The sequence below is a fragment of the Patagioenas fasciata genome, chromosome 2, assembly GCF_037038585.1.
Source record: "Patagioenas fasciata isolate bPatFas1 chromosome 2, bPatFas1.hap1, whole genome shotgun sequence".
Classification (NCBI taxonomy): Eukaryota; Metazoa; Chordata; class Aves; order Columbiformes; family Columbidae; genus Patagioenas; species Patagioenas fasciata.
The window spans coordinates 25,991,963-26,005,645 of NC_092521.1; the positions used below are offsets into that span (position 1 = coordinate 25,991,963).

At 44.1% G+C, this 13,683-nt stretch overlaps 1 protein-coding gene and 1 long non-coding RNA gene across 3 annotated transcripts in view; one reads left to right on the plus strand and one right to left on the minus strand.

The window, feature by feature from the left end:
• Positions 1-6,712, minus strand: part of DPY19L4 (dpy-19 like 4) — a 35,340-nt gene extending 28,628 nt beyond the window's left edge. Inside the window, exons 1-4 of one of the 2 annotated variants that reach the window (XM_065832863.2) lie at positions 6,247-6,712; positions 2,850-2,957; positions 1,806-1,882; positions 1,060-1,150 (exon numbers count right to left, since the gene is read on the minus strand). In XM_065832863.2, coding sequence (XP_065688935.1) covers positions 1,060-1,150; positions 1,806-1,882; positions 2,850-2,957; positions 6,247-6,568 — 598 coding nt within the window. In that variant the 5' untranslated portion in view covers positions 6,569-6,712. Of the gene's footprint in view, positions 1-1,059; positions 1,151-1,805; positions 1,931-2,849; positions 2,958-6,246 lie in introns of both variants that reach the window. The other variant, XM_065832862.2, reaches the window with a different exon arrangement.
• Positions 6,713-6,760: 48 nt separating this feature from the next.
• On the plus strand, positions 6,761-10,381 carry LOC139827135 (uncharacterized). Its single transcript, XR_011737364.1, has 2 exons — positions 6,761-6,982; positions 7,598-10,381. It is a non-coding gene; the product is annotated as an uncharacterized lncRNA (long non-coding RNA).
• Positions 10,382-13,683: the final 3,302 nt, after the last annotated feature.

Sequence of the window (13,683 nt, forward strand, 5' to 3'; positions counted from 1 at the left end):
TGCGGGCTAAACCAAGTCTTGAAGGACTCATAACTGGGTTCAGCACAGCTATGATACACCTTTGAAAACTGGGTGCCCTCATCATACCTAATAGACACAAGTCCACCTGTTTGCAGAGGCGGCATGCCTAAATGCGGCAGTCCATCTATTCACAGCACAGGTAATCTCCCCAGAGATAATGAGGAACTAACTTTAGTAAAGACCTATTATATGTTGCTGACAAGCTACACATCAGCTGGAAGACTCCTCAACCAATAAAACTACACCTACAAAGTTTAACTGGCTTCAGATGAGGTTTCATGAGGTGATTGAGGTAATTCAATGACTGCTGCGAGACAGGGCTGTTCACCCCATCTTCTCTCCTGGACTTCTTGTGTTTTCCCCATGCCAACCCAGGTGCCGTTCTGAACTCACTACACCAGAACAAAGGTGTTCTGTCTTCTTTTCATTGCTTTACTTTTCTGCTGGTCCAGGGACCCAGGGTCAGAGAGCTCCAGAGGCAGGGCAGGATAAAAGAGACAGCCCACAAAGGGAGGACAGACCATTGCCACCTAGTTTGTTCTCCTTCCTGTTGGTTTCTGTGCCCATCACTCAGTGCTCATAAACACCTATTAATCACAGCTAACAGGAGTAAAAACCCTTGGCAAGGGTGGGATTAAGATCAGCTCATGACAGAAACTGTTGCATCTTCTGACAGAGGATGAAAAACAGCCATTTCCATCCCCCATTCCCAAATTAAACATCAATTACGCTTACATGAGAGAAAATCCACTATGTAGCAGAGGGAAATCCTACGATAGCTTCCATATGGGGCAATATGAGAGCAATATTAATCCTATTCCAGAGTATGGATCAAAGGCAACCCGCTGGAATAGAGGATAATTGCATATTGTTTTTCAAAAGGCATTGAAAAGTTAGGACAGCATGCAGTTTTTAATTAATCTGACTGATATACCTACATAAGAGTATAAAATCAGTCTCTCTGGTCTGCAGGAGTTTTTTACTGTCTCCAAATGGAATAGGACTTTTCAAGGTTAATAGAACAAATGGGTTTTGTACCTCTTTCAAAGGAAGGAGCCTTTAGCAGTTCTTTATAGAATGAGTAATAAATGGCGCTGTCACCCTGAAATGTAATTTCTCGTTCAAGTTCCTAGGGAAAAAAAAAATAAATAAATAGATAGATAAATAAATAGATATATTCACCTCCTGCAATCTTTTTCCACAGAGACTATATATTTCAGATAGACTGGTTTTGTAATACAGGAAACAGTTATGACTCCACTGTACATCTTCAAAGTATTCCACAAAACATTAATTTGCACCTCTGTCAGGTATGTAATACTCCATATAACTTAGCAAACATGCTCAGAATCAGAGTAACTCAAATCCACATTGTAAGTCAGCACAAGCTCCACAGGATTCTTTCATATTCATAAACCTGAATTTCATTCAGCTTTCCATACTTCACTAAATAATACAATTCTTAAAAAACAAAAAACACCCATACATTGCTGCTGTTTAACTTATGCAATCCCAGTATGCTTCAGTTTTTTCTCCAGATTTTAGAAGTGTCTTTCAATGATAAAGGATGACATGGAGAAACATACAAGGCATAATAAGATTACTGTCAGTAGGAACTACATTGTAAAAAAAAAAAAAAAAAAAGAGACTATATCGAAGACAGAGGCCTGAATAGAATGACATGGGATTCCACAAGCAAGTAGTTCCAACCTGACATAGAGATCAGCTTTGATTTCAAGGACACAATCTGGCTTTTGTTTCAGTACTTTAGTTTTTTTCTTTACCTGCCTGCTGGAAAACCAGAATTTCCGTTCATGATATGTTGAGAGGTACACAGCATACATCATTCCACTAGCGACTGCTGCAACACAGCCAAAGAAAAGTTTTGCAAAACGCTGAATTAATATATCTGAAAAGGAACAGTGAAAAAGTTAAAATAGTCCAGAGGGCTTAGAAACAAACAGTATTCCTTAAATATGACTCACTTCTGAACAGCAAGTAAGTTTACTGGCATCAGAATTATCACACCATCATCAGTACAGACACATCGAGAATTGTTTTGGTGTTCCTGTCCTGCAGTTTCCTTTCCCAGATTTTACCACTGCTTTGTAGGTCTCTCAGATAAAATACTCACACAGTGTACTGCAAATTTCTCTCCATTCTAGTAAGCTTCATTTTCAAATGAATTCCAAGAAGGAAAAGTGTCTTCCAAATAAACAGAGCAAACTCTAGATTTTACCCAAAACACCACAAACTTCTTAAAGACATTAACATAAAGAAGTGGCAATGCCACATCTAACATCAGCACTGAGACATTCTATCCTTCATTCTGTTTTCAAATATAAGGAACTAATCTCAATTTTACAAAACTCTTTCAATTGGTGTCTACTTCACCTGTAGCTTCCTCAATTTAGCATGCACTTTTAGCATAAAAGGTTTTGGTAGCATAGTGAGCACTTGCCTAAAATTACATCTGGTTTTAGTTTTGTTTCTTGAAAAGCTGTAAGGATTCTCAGCTTCTCAACTGAAATATCATTCCAGGCACAATTAAAATATATATTTGAACTCAAATAGTAACAACACTAAGATTCTTAACCCTTTTGCCTCTCCTCCTCCCCCTCCCCCCAACCTGAAACAATTCAGGACTACCATTTTAATCTGCAATACATAAAATATCATTATCAAAAAATTGTAATGTGCATGCCTGTTTTTTCTTGAAATATTCAGAGATCTAATTCAAAATAAATCTGTTGCAAATTACTGCGCTACAAATATCTTCCCATAAAATGCAAAAAAATCATAGGTTGGCTAAAAATTCTGTAGCTTACATTTTGGCGATCTTCCCAGCTTTGAGTTTTCTTTGTTTCTCTCCTCTGGAGCCATTTTGTCAGATTCTGTGCAGTTTTGATTCTTTCTCTGTCGCAGGTCTGCTGCCCCTGAAGACATTTTTTTTAAGTTATTGCAACACAATACCTAAAATCGCACTCTGAGAAATCCAGACAGCAGCAGCAAAAAAACAGCTATTGCTACTGTATCAACCCCACAGCAGATATGTTTGACAAAAAGACTCAATTAAAGTCATATGCGTAACTAAAATAACAATGTAGAAATCAATTCCTTAGAAAAGTCAATAGATATTTCTTGACACCGTACTCTGGGATTACCCAGAACCCAAACTAGAAGCTGATTTATTCCACGGTGAACATATTACACAAATGAAGTAAAGCAGTAGTTTAGCTGATACCGACACCATGAGAAACTGGTGCCAATTTCATTCAACTCTCATCCTGGTTTTACATTGCTACAGTACAGTAGTGTACTAGGCACACTATTTTTAATTAAGCTGCCTGCTATCCATATGGAGAAAGCTTTTATAAAGTAAATATAATGTCACTTTTTTCTTCCTGCCAGCTGTACTGGAACTTGCAGATTTATTAATTTTTAATCTAACATATAATTTAAAAGCCCATTCTGCTAGGCCACATAGATTGCTCCAGGGCTTCTTTGGTTTCTGTTAAGTTTTCTGTAGCAAACAAAGGCAGTTCTAAGCCCTGGTCCATTTATTTTACAGCCAGAAAGGCAGCCAGGCTAGCTCAGAGTGCAAACCTCCACACAAAAAAACTCATTGCAAAAAAGTCTGTTATGATTACTATATTAAAGATGACATCCCACAACATCTATGTCATTTTAGAAGTGTGATGAAAAGGTACAACTGTAATTCAGACTCCAGAAATTTCAGCTCTCTGGTTTGAACTGCTACACAACATGGTTTGAAATTTTGTAGCCACTGATTTCCTCAGCTCTTTCATAAAGCCATTGAACTTCAAACTTGACATCCCACAAAGCAGCTTTTAATTACTCTGGTTATACATTACTTCAAGCCTAAATCAGCCTACTTTTAACTTGCCACTATTAGATTTAAAAGTTAGAAACTAGAGATAGTTAAATAAATAAAAGTGGTGTATGCCTGTATCAGGACACCTGTATTTGTGTTTTAATAGGATTTTCAAACCAATTTATAAGTTATACTGAGCAAACCAGGATCTCAACGATAACATTTTTCAGGGGATGAACAGAAAACATCTACCTTGTTAAAGGAGACAAGAATCGGAAAGATACTAAAAAAAGGTTTAGGGTGTTCAGTATCACATTTATCATTATGTCAATCCATGAAATATACATCAGTATCTCTTTATGTCATGTATATGAAATTAATCAGCAACACAAACACCAAGTGCACTGCAATTTAAAATCATTTGTACCACACAAAATAAAATTGAGGGAAAAAATAATCTAGACCACCAGAATAGGCAGATATGCGCTTTCAAAGACAACTGTCTGCCCTTGCAGACAGTTGCTGTCTGTCAAAGCAACAGCAGTGAGAACCCTGAAGGGAAAGGCATTTATTTCATTTTTCTGCCAGATAAGAGAGCCACAGTAGAAGTGTAACACACTTATAAAGTCTAGAATTAGCAGCAGTAATAGAAAACTCCCAAAGAAGGAACAATTTAAAATTCTAATCGTGAAACAACTATGTCTCAGCCTCCAAATGATCTTCACCTTGGTTTTGAAGACTGCTCAATAGATTCCTCCCCTCAAAGCAGTAACAAAGAAAGATCCACGTATGCTACCTCTGTTTCATTTGCAGCTCCCTCAATCAAGAAAAATGCTGTTTCTACTTTGGTGAATCCTTTATATCGGGTGAAATGAAAGTCAAACAAGGAGACAACTAAAAATAATCTAGGATTTTGAACTAATGACACAGCCTCTAGTACCTCTCTATTCAGCACACAATTTTTCATCTGAGATTGCTTTCTAGTTTCCTTTAAGGTCCTGGTACATTTTTTTCAATTCTTGTTCAGACAACATGCATTCCACTTATTTTTGTGTACCTGTTGCAGAAAAGTGTAACTCACCACTTCTGTGTGCCACTATAACTAATCCATTTTTCCCCTGCAAATTGAGCACTGTCTACAATTCTTGTCCCCTCATATAAAGAAGGATAAGACAGAGCTGGGAAATATTCAGAGAAGGGCCATGAGGATGACCCAAGGTGTGCAATGATTCCCATACAAGGGACAAAGAAGCAAGTTGAGGATGCCTCAGTCTGGAAAAGAGGATTACCAACAGGAACATGCCAGAGGTCTACAAGCAGGTGAAGTTTACAGACAGGCTGGACAGAGAGCAGTGATTCACCTTCTTTTCTACAACTGGAACAAGAAGTTATCAAACAGACCCAGTGAGTCAGGCTAAAGGGAACAGTTCATCACATGTCACCTTCATGTAGACCACTCCTACTTGAAGAACGTTCTGTAAACAAAGTGTTTACATAGAATCAAGAGAAGATGGACACATTTGTGGAAGTCAATTAACCAAAGACTATTAAATACACAGAAACCATGTCCAGCTCAGAACAGCCGAGAACAGCTGGGAGGCTGGAACATGCCATGGGACAGTAACCCATGTGTTTGAGTTCTTCAGAGAAGTGCTCTTGCGTTTCTGTGGGTGCCCACTTACAGATACGATTCTGCTAATTTCCCTGAGGAAACTAAATGCCATCTCCTAGTCCCTACGAAGGGGATTTAGCACAAAAGAGACCTGGAGAGGAATAATTGTGTGTGAGAGGCTAGAAGTGAGAGAGGAGACAGACTAAACCATACAAATTGGGAAAATAAGTGATGCCAAAGAAAAAGCCCCGGGGCGCTCAGCACAGGGGCGATGCCAGGTGAGGGAAGGGAAACACCCCAACTTTCTGGGCTCCTATCCGTCCAGTCTCCTCCCGCTCGGTGCTGCAAGCGACGGGCTGCTCGAGGCGGGGAAGCGGCCTCGTCAGAGGGCCCGAGGGGCCGCCGAGGAGGGGTCGGTCACGACTGAGCCGGCTCCGCCACCAGCCGCAGCAGCGGCGGGACCAGCGCCGTGTCCTGCCGGCGGCGGTTTCACCTCCGCACCTACGGTACTGTCCCGGCGCGGAACGGACAGAAACCCGCCAGCCGCAGCCGCACTGCCGATCTGCGCCAGGGGAAGCGGCCCCGGCCCGGCAGGGCAGGCGTCGGCCGGGCCACAGCGACCTCCCTGCCCACCCCCCGGCTCCGCGGCCTGGGGCGGCGGCGGCCCGGCCGAGGCGACCGTTGGGCGCGCGCCCCCTCACACAGTCCCGCCGGGCGCGGGACGGGGCAGCCGCGGCGGAGGGGGATCAGGGTGACACACGCGCCGCCGCCCCCTCACCTTCCTCCATCGCCAGCCTGCGGCCGCTGCCCGCCGCCGGGCCCCCCCGCCGCTCTCTCCGCGGCGACACCGCCCCGCCCGCGCTCCTGCCGCCGCTGCCGCCCGCCTCTCGTCGGCCCCGGGGGCGGGAGCGCTCTCGCATAACACGGCGAGCGGAGCGCAGCGGCCCCTCACTTCCTGCCGTCCCGTTGTTGTTCCCGCCGTCGGGCGCCTTCTCCGGCGGAACTGTGACGGCAGAGGGAGCGGGGGAGGCCGGAGCGCAGCCGAGGCGTACCGAGGCACAGCCGGCCGACCGGGCTTCCGGCGGGGCGGGGAGGGCCATACAGCCGGCACGGGCCCCTAGCCAGGCGTGAAGCCGCGGTCTCCTGTCAGCCTGCTCCGCCTCGCAGCCTCCAAAAGCAACATCTCATGGACAGCAGAGTGCAGTTCCTGCCGCCCCCAGCTGCCAGCCCGGCTCCAAAAGGATCATGCCTCTTCAGAGGGCCCACCTTGGCCGTGGGGCCCTCATCAGAACATCTACTGTGGGAGCTGCCCCGTCTCTGCCTCACCTGCCCAATGCGAAGAGCTTCCCTCCCCGGGAGAGGAGGGCACCCTCCTGGCACCTCGCTCATCACAGCTTTGCCTAGTGTGACCCAGCAGGTTTTTAGCTGACAATTCAGCTGCACAGCATTATCTGGAGAGTCCAGGTTTGATGGTCATGGATGAAACTCTGGGCCAGCTGCAAGGGCCTGTTGAGGTAAGTGATTGGTTGAGCCTTGACACACACCTGCTTCGGGCTCCTTTTTGCATCGTGATGAGCTACCGAAGCATGAGACCAGCACCCCACTGCTGCAGAGGCTGTACAAGTGCCAGACAAAAGGATGCCCCCCACCCTGAACAAAGCTACAGTCTACTTTTAGGAAAACAGACTGTGTTTGGATAAAGGGAGGCCAGTGAAATAGCATAACGAAGAGATTAAACATCCTCGAGCAGTGGAATAGGTGGGCATCTCAGCATACCAACCACCCAGTTATTATTGTGGTTATTGTTAACACCCTAGCAAAAGAAGGATTTGAAGTGGTAGGGTAGATTTGTGCATGTGAGCTGGGCATGCTTTCGAAGCCTAAAGCATGGCATGGAAAAGTGATTTCTGTAACTTAACAAACGAGCTGGGTAAGCCAGTATGATCACTTATGGACACAACTAGAGGTAGTTGCTAAATTAGTAGGGCAGGACTGATGATGAAGGATCTGTAAGATAAAGATATGTAGTTTACGCTTCAAATGACGACAGATAGGAATTCAAGGAAGAGACAAAAAGAACGGGATGACGTGGCTACAGCAACACTCATCTTTTGCATTGTTTATTGCAGGAGTCCTTACTGGCTCCCCCACAAAAGACCTTGTCATTTGGGGGAGTCTGTGAAGCATGGTGTTCGGTTGTACCAATCCATAAGTAGTGATGCTGCAAGAAAGAGCATAATTCACCCTGAAGCAGCAGCAGCCTGGATTTTTGGTCATGAAAATCCTGAGTTACGATCGTGGCAATAAGCTGAGCCAATTATATACATGGAACCAGGTTCATTGCAACATGACAATCCCCTGATTTTGCATCTACAGTAACATAAGGTATTTCTGTGCTGCACTGGGGATCTTGGACCAGGGGAAAGGCTGGCACCTTCCCTGACCTCTACCTGGGGACACATCTCAGGAGGTCCTGCTAAGAAGGAGCCTTGCTGATACCGATTGCTTCTACCACTGCAGACACCCTTGATTATTGGGTTGGGATTGTCAAGGACAGAAGTTCTCACCCTACCATGCCCCAAATCTGCTAGCAGATCTCAGGGCTGAAGGTTCAGGGTGCTGCTTGGACCACAGGGGGAATTTGTGTTTCAGTGGTTGGCTACAGCCCTGGGGAGGGCTGGGGAGGACCTCCAAGCCTTGCTCAAACCTGCTGTGCAGAGAGAAGGTCAAGACAGGTGGTGCAGGACCCAGCCCAGGAGGAAGGGTGCTCATGAGTCAATGTTCCCTTGTGGCCAAGAAGGCCAATGGTACCTGGGGTGCATTAGGAAGATTGTGATCAGCAGGTTGAGGGAGGATTTCCTCCTCTACTCTGCCCTGGTGAGACTACATCTGGAGTACTGTGTCCATTTCTGGGCTTCCCATTTTCAGAAGGACAAGGAATTACTGGAGGGAGTCCAGCAAAGAGCTGTGAAGATGATCAGGGGTCTGGAACATCTTATGAGGAAAAACTGAGATACTTGGGTCTGTTCAGCCTGGAGAAGAGAAGACTGAGAGGGGATCTCATCAATGTTTATAAATAACTCAAGGGTGGATGTCAAGAGGATGGGACCAGACTCGCTTTCAGTGGTGCCCAATGATAGGATGAGGGGCATTGGGCACAGACTGAAGCATAGAAGGTTCCATCTGAATATGAGGAGAAACTTCTTTACTTTGAGGGTGCCAGAGCACTGGAACAGGCTGCCCAGAGAGGTTGTGGAGTTTCCTTCTCTGGAGACATTCAAAACCCACCTGGGCACATTTTTGTGCGATCTGCTCTAGGTGAGCCTGCTTTAACAGGTGGGTTGGACTCGATGATCTCCAGAGGTCTCTTCCAACCCCAGCCATTCTGTGATTCTGTGAAAGCATTGGGGGAGCTTTCAAAGTAGTTTGTGGGAAACACCCCTTGGGGACTGCATGTCTTTTGACAAGTCTTCTGACATGCAGTTGGGACAATGGCTGATGAACTGATTTGGTTACTTGTCTAGCAGCTGAAAGAAAGAACTAAACCCATTTGTGTGTCCTATTGTAGCATAAAATTAGATTTATAAGTTTCTTGGACTTTTTTATAAAATCTAAACTACTTCTGCAATTTTTGATTTATTGGATAGTTAGAAGAGTTTGCTTATGTTTTTAATGATCCATAAATTATCCATTGTATTTTCAATGTAACTGGTTTTGATCTAGTTTATTTTTTACATAACTCGATTCTGTTGTAAGTTACCAGAATAAGCACAAATAATCATTGCAATCAAAACAACAATAATAATTTTAAATATTTGTACTCCGACCATCAATACGTGGACAGGAATAAAACAAATGACTGCTCAATTAAGCTCTCAGTTTTGTTTTTCTTAAGCCTTCTTTGTACCTTCTGATTCATACTGTGCTTTGTTATATTTCTTGTGCAACTCCAGTTTTCTACTGATGCTCCAGTGTGTGGATCATGCCACACCTTGAATTCAGCAGAACTATAGATGCACATCAAGTTATTTACATCACAGCTGTACTGGTAACAGAAGAGAAAAACCTAGCCTGCTCACTTGGTTTTCATTTTTTTCCAAGGTCTTCCATGGAAAAATTGCACATTTGAAGGTGGGAGAACCAAAAATAATCTTTCATGCAAGTTTCTTCCAGAATGAATATGCTGAAATAATTTTTAGAGCAATGTAGAAAGTGTTATTATTGCTGCACCTCAATCTTCAAAAATGCATTCTGTAACTAATACTGTATGAAAGTTATTTCATTTGGCAGCTTATAATGTGCCCTAAACATTGTGCTGAAATACATTACAATGAATAAATACAGGGATGTTGTGTTCCTTTTCCAAGCTTTCCTGGTACAAACATGAATCATGTATCTGCATAATGGCATTTGTTCTCTGTTTACATATTATTTCTAAGCCCTACAGACATAACTTTCCTTTTTGTTTACAAGTCTGTGATATTGATGCATTCTAGTTTAACAACCTTTTTTTCTCTCTTTTAGAGAAGTCAGAAGAGAAACAGACACAGATGTACCTTAGTGCAAAGCATTAATACTGGGCATATTTGTCATTACTCAAAAGTAAAGTTGATGTACTTGTTTATTTTGTAAACAAACCAAGTTATATTTTTTTGTATGTTAAAAATGCCATACCTAAAAAATAATGTAAAGTTTAGTTTCAGTTATCAGGTAATGACTGCAGATATTTCACACATTGTCCCAATTTCAGCCTGTTTTGGTGTTGATTTTCTGGCTTCTGAGTTGTGGTTTTGGTTTATCAGCATCCCAAGGTTTTGCTCATTTTAATTATTTCAAATCCTTCCCTCCCCAAAGCTGTGTATTTTCTCCTATGATGTAAAAAACTGTCTACATAAGTGTTTGTGAGACTAAAATTTTGCACTGTGATCTCCCACTTAATCTGGGGAATGCAAGAAAATATGTGAGGAGGGAGATGGGGGTGACGACAATATGGAAGCATAACTTAAGAGTAGACCTAAGAAGTAAAAAAATCAAACTATACAAACCAAATAGAACCTTTAGGATTTTTCCATCCATTCAGTTCTCTTTCTACTTTATCTCAGCACAGCTCTGAGTGCTTTTGATCACTTCAGCTCTTGCCTGCCTTGCCCAGGATATAAGCAAGTTAGGTTCCATTGTCGCCTGCTTCATCGTAAAACTCAGTTAAATATCAATTAAATCACAGAATGTTAAGGATTGGAAGGGACCTCAAAAAGATCATCTAGTCCAATCTCCCTACCGGAACAGGAACACCTAGATGAGGCTACACAAGAGTGTGTCCAGGTGGGTTTTGAATGTCTGCGGAGTAGGAGACTCCACAACCTCCCTGGGCAGCCTGTTCCAGCGTTCTGTCACCCTCACCGTGCAGAAGTTTCTTCTCATATTTAAGTGGAAACTCTTGTGTTCCAGTTTGAACCCATGACCCTTTGTCCTACCATTGGTTGTCACTGAGAAGAGCCTGGCTCCATCCTCGTGACACTCACCCTTTATATATCTGTAAACATTAATGAGGTCACCCCTCAACCTCCTCTTCTCCAAGCTAAAGAGACCCAGCTCCCTCAGCTTTTCCTCGTAAGGGAGATGCTCCACTCCCTTAATCATCTTTGTTGCCCTGTGCTGGACTCTCTCCAGCAGTTCCCTGTCCTTCTTGAACTGAGGGGCCCAGAACTGGACACAATATTCCAGATGGGGTCTCACCAGGGCAGAGTAGAGGGGAAGGAGAACCTCTCTCAACCTACTAATCACTCCCCTTCTAATACACCCCACGATGCCATTGACCTTCCTGGCCACAAGGGCACAGGGCTGGCTCATGCTCAGCCTGCTGTCCACCAGGACCCTCAGGTCCTTTTCCTCTACCCTGCTCTCCAACAGGTCATTCCCCAGCTTATACTGGAACCTCGGGTTGTTCCTGCCCAGATTCAAGACTCTACACTTTCCCTTGTTATATTTCATTAAATTTTTCCCCGCCCAACTCTCCAGCCTGTCCAGGTCTCACAGGATGGCAGCACAGCCTTCTGGCGTGTCAACCACTCTCCCAGCTTGGTGTCATCAGCAAACGTGCTGATAGTACACTCTAGTCCCTCATCCAGATCATTGATGAATATATTGAGTAATACCAGCCCCAGTACTGACCCCTGAGGCACTCCGCTAGATACAGGCCTCCAACTAGACTCTGCCCCACTGACCACGACTCTCTGGCTTCTTTCCTTCTGCCAGTTCGCAGTCCACCTCACTACCTGGTCATCCAGACCGCACTCCCTCAGTTTAGCAGCAAGGATGTTGTGGGAGACTGTGTCAAATGCCTTACTGAAGTCAAGGTAGGCCACATCCACTGCTCTGCCATCATCTATCCACCTTGTTATGTCCTTATAAAAGACGATGAGGTTGATCAAACACGACGTGAAGCCATGTTGACTGCCCCTAATGACCCTCTTATCCTTGATATGCCTTGAGATGGCACCAAGAATAAGTTGTTCTATCACTTTCCCAGGAATGGAGATGAGGCTGATCAGTCTATAGTCCTCCTTCTTGCCCTTTTTGAACACTGGAGTGACATTTGCTTTCCTCCAGTCCTCAGGCACCTCTCCCATTTCCCAAGACTTGGCAAAGATGATGGAGAGCAGTCCAGCAATTACTTCAGCCAGCTCCCTCAGCACCCGCGGGTGCATCCCGTCCAGACCCATTGATTTATGGATGTCCAGATTGCCTAATTGCTCCCTTACCCAGTCCTCATCAACCGAGGCAAACTCCTCCATTGTCCCGACTTCCAAATCAATGAAGACGATTTAGATTTGTGCAATGAAACTGAACTGAGGACATGGAAACATGCTTTAGCTCTCTTCTCTCTTTGCTTCTATCTGCTGGCAGTAAATCTATGTTTTGATTCCTGCTGTGGCCTTTGTAATACTTTTTTATCCTTTTTAGCAACTTTCCCCCGAAATGGAAGACACGACTGATGTGATTTACCACAACCACCTTCCTCTTCTCTTTTGCCTTCTACTCTGCCTCATGTATTTACCACATCTTCAATGATGCATTTTCCAATGATGTCATTGAAGCAGCATGAGATCTTGCACATTCACTTTCTTTACTTCTTCCTGTCACTCCTGATGCTTGCCTGTAATCTAGAACTAACTCATGTATCAACCTGTGTTTAGATTTGTGTGATACTGTACAGCCTCTCATCCTGTCATCATTTGCTTTTGCTTCCCTCTAACACTCCCATCATCTTCTCCATCGCTTTTCTGTACCACCTTAATAACTCCTCACCCTTCTTTGTGTTTTTGTACTCCAAAACTGCATTGATCCTTATCACAGTTGCCTTTATCTGACCTGTAATTTTCTGTACTTGTTTCTTGCTTTTCATCTTTCTTCATAAGACCAAGTCAGGTCAGCTGGCTAATTGCTGTATTGCTCCTCTAGCTTGAGTGCCTGTGGAGCATTATATCATTAATGAAGTCATGGTAACAAGACTACAGGAGAAAAAAATATATTTATTTGTTTGTTTATTTAAACACACATACACCCTTAGTAATGTAACTTGCTTCTGTACTGTTTTCCTCTTTCCACTCATGCTCTAGTTCTTGTTTGTGCTGTAGACAAGGTTCCCCAGGGCAGGAGCGTGACCCTTGTGTTTGTAAAACATGCAGTGTATTACGTGCTGGGCCAAAAATAGCTGTAAGGGAGTGTAACTGGCCGATAGCAGCCTTGCCCTCTGCTTGGCCTCTGCTCTGCAAGGGGGCCCCATGCTCTGCCATTGCCTCTGTTCTTTCCTGCACTCCTTTTTCCTCCCTGAGCTGCCTCTTTGACTTTCATCCAAAGATAAAGCCCTTTGAGGTGGATGACTCACTGCTCAGCACTTCCTTTGACTCACGCTTTGCCACCCAGGACATTGGTCAGCTCTTACTAAACCACAATTTGTTTTTTTTTTTAATTGCTTATGACGATATCCCTTGCAGCTCACGTCTCTGATTTCACTATCACTTCTGCTGGGGCAGAGCTACGCATGTTTTTCTCTGGTTGGTCAAAGCTGTATTTTTCCCTTTCTCTCTCCCCTTGGGTTTGATAGTCTTTGCTTTTTAACCATCCCCTGCAGATTTTGGAAGCCTGGAGGCTTTCTTGTCTCCAAAGCCTGGCTGTTGGGACTGCATTTCTGAGGAAGAAGGTGCTGCCCACT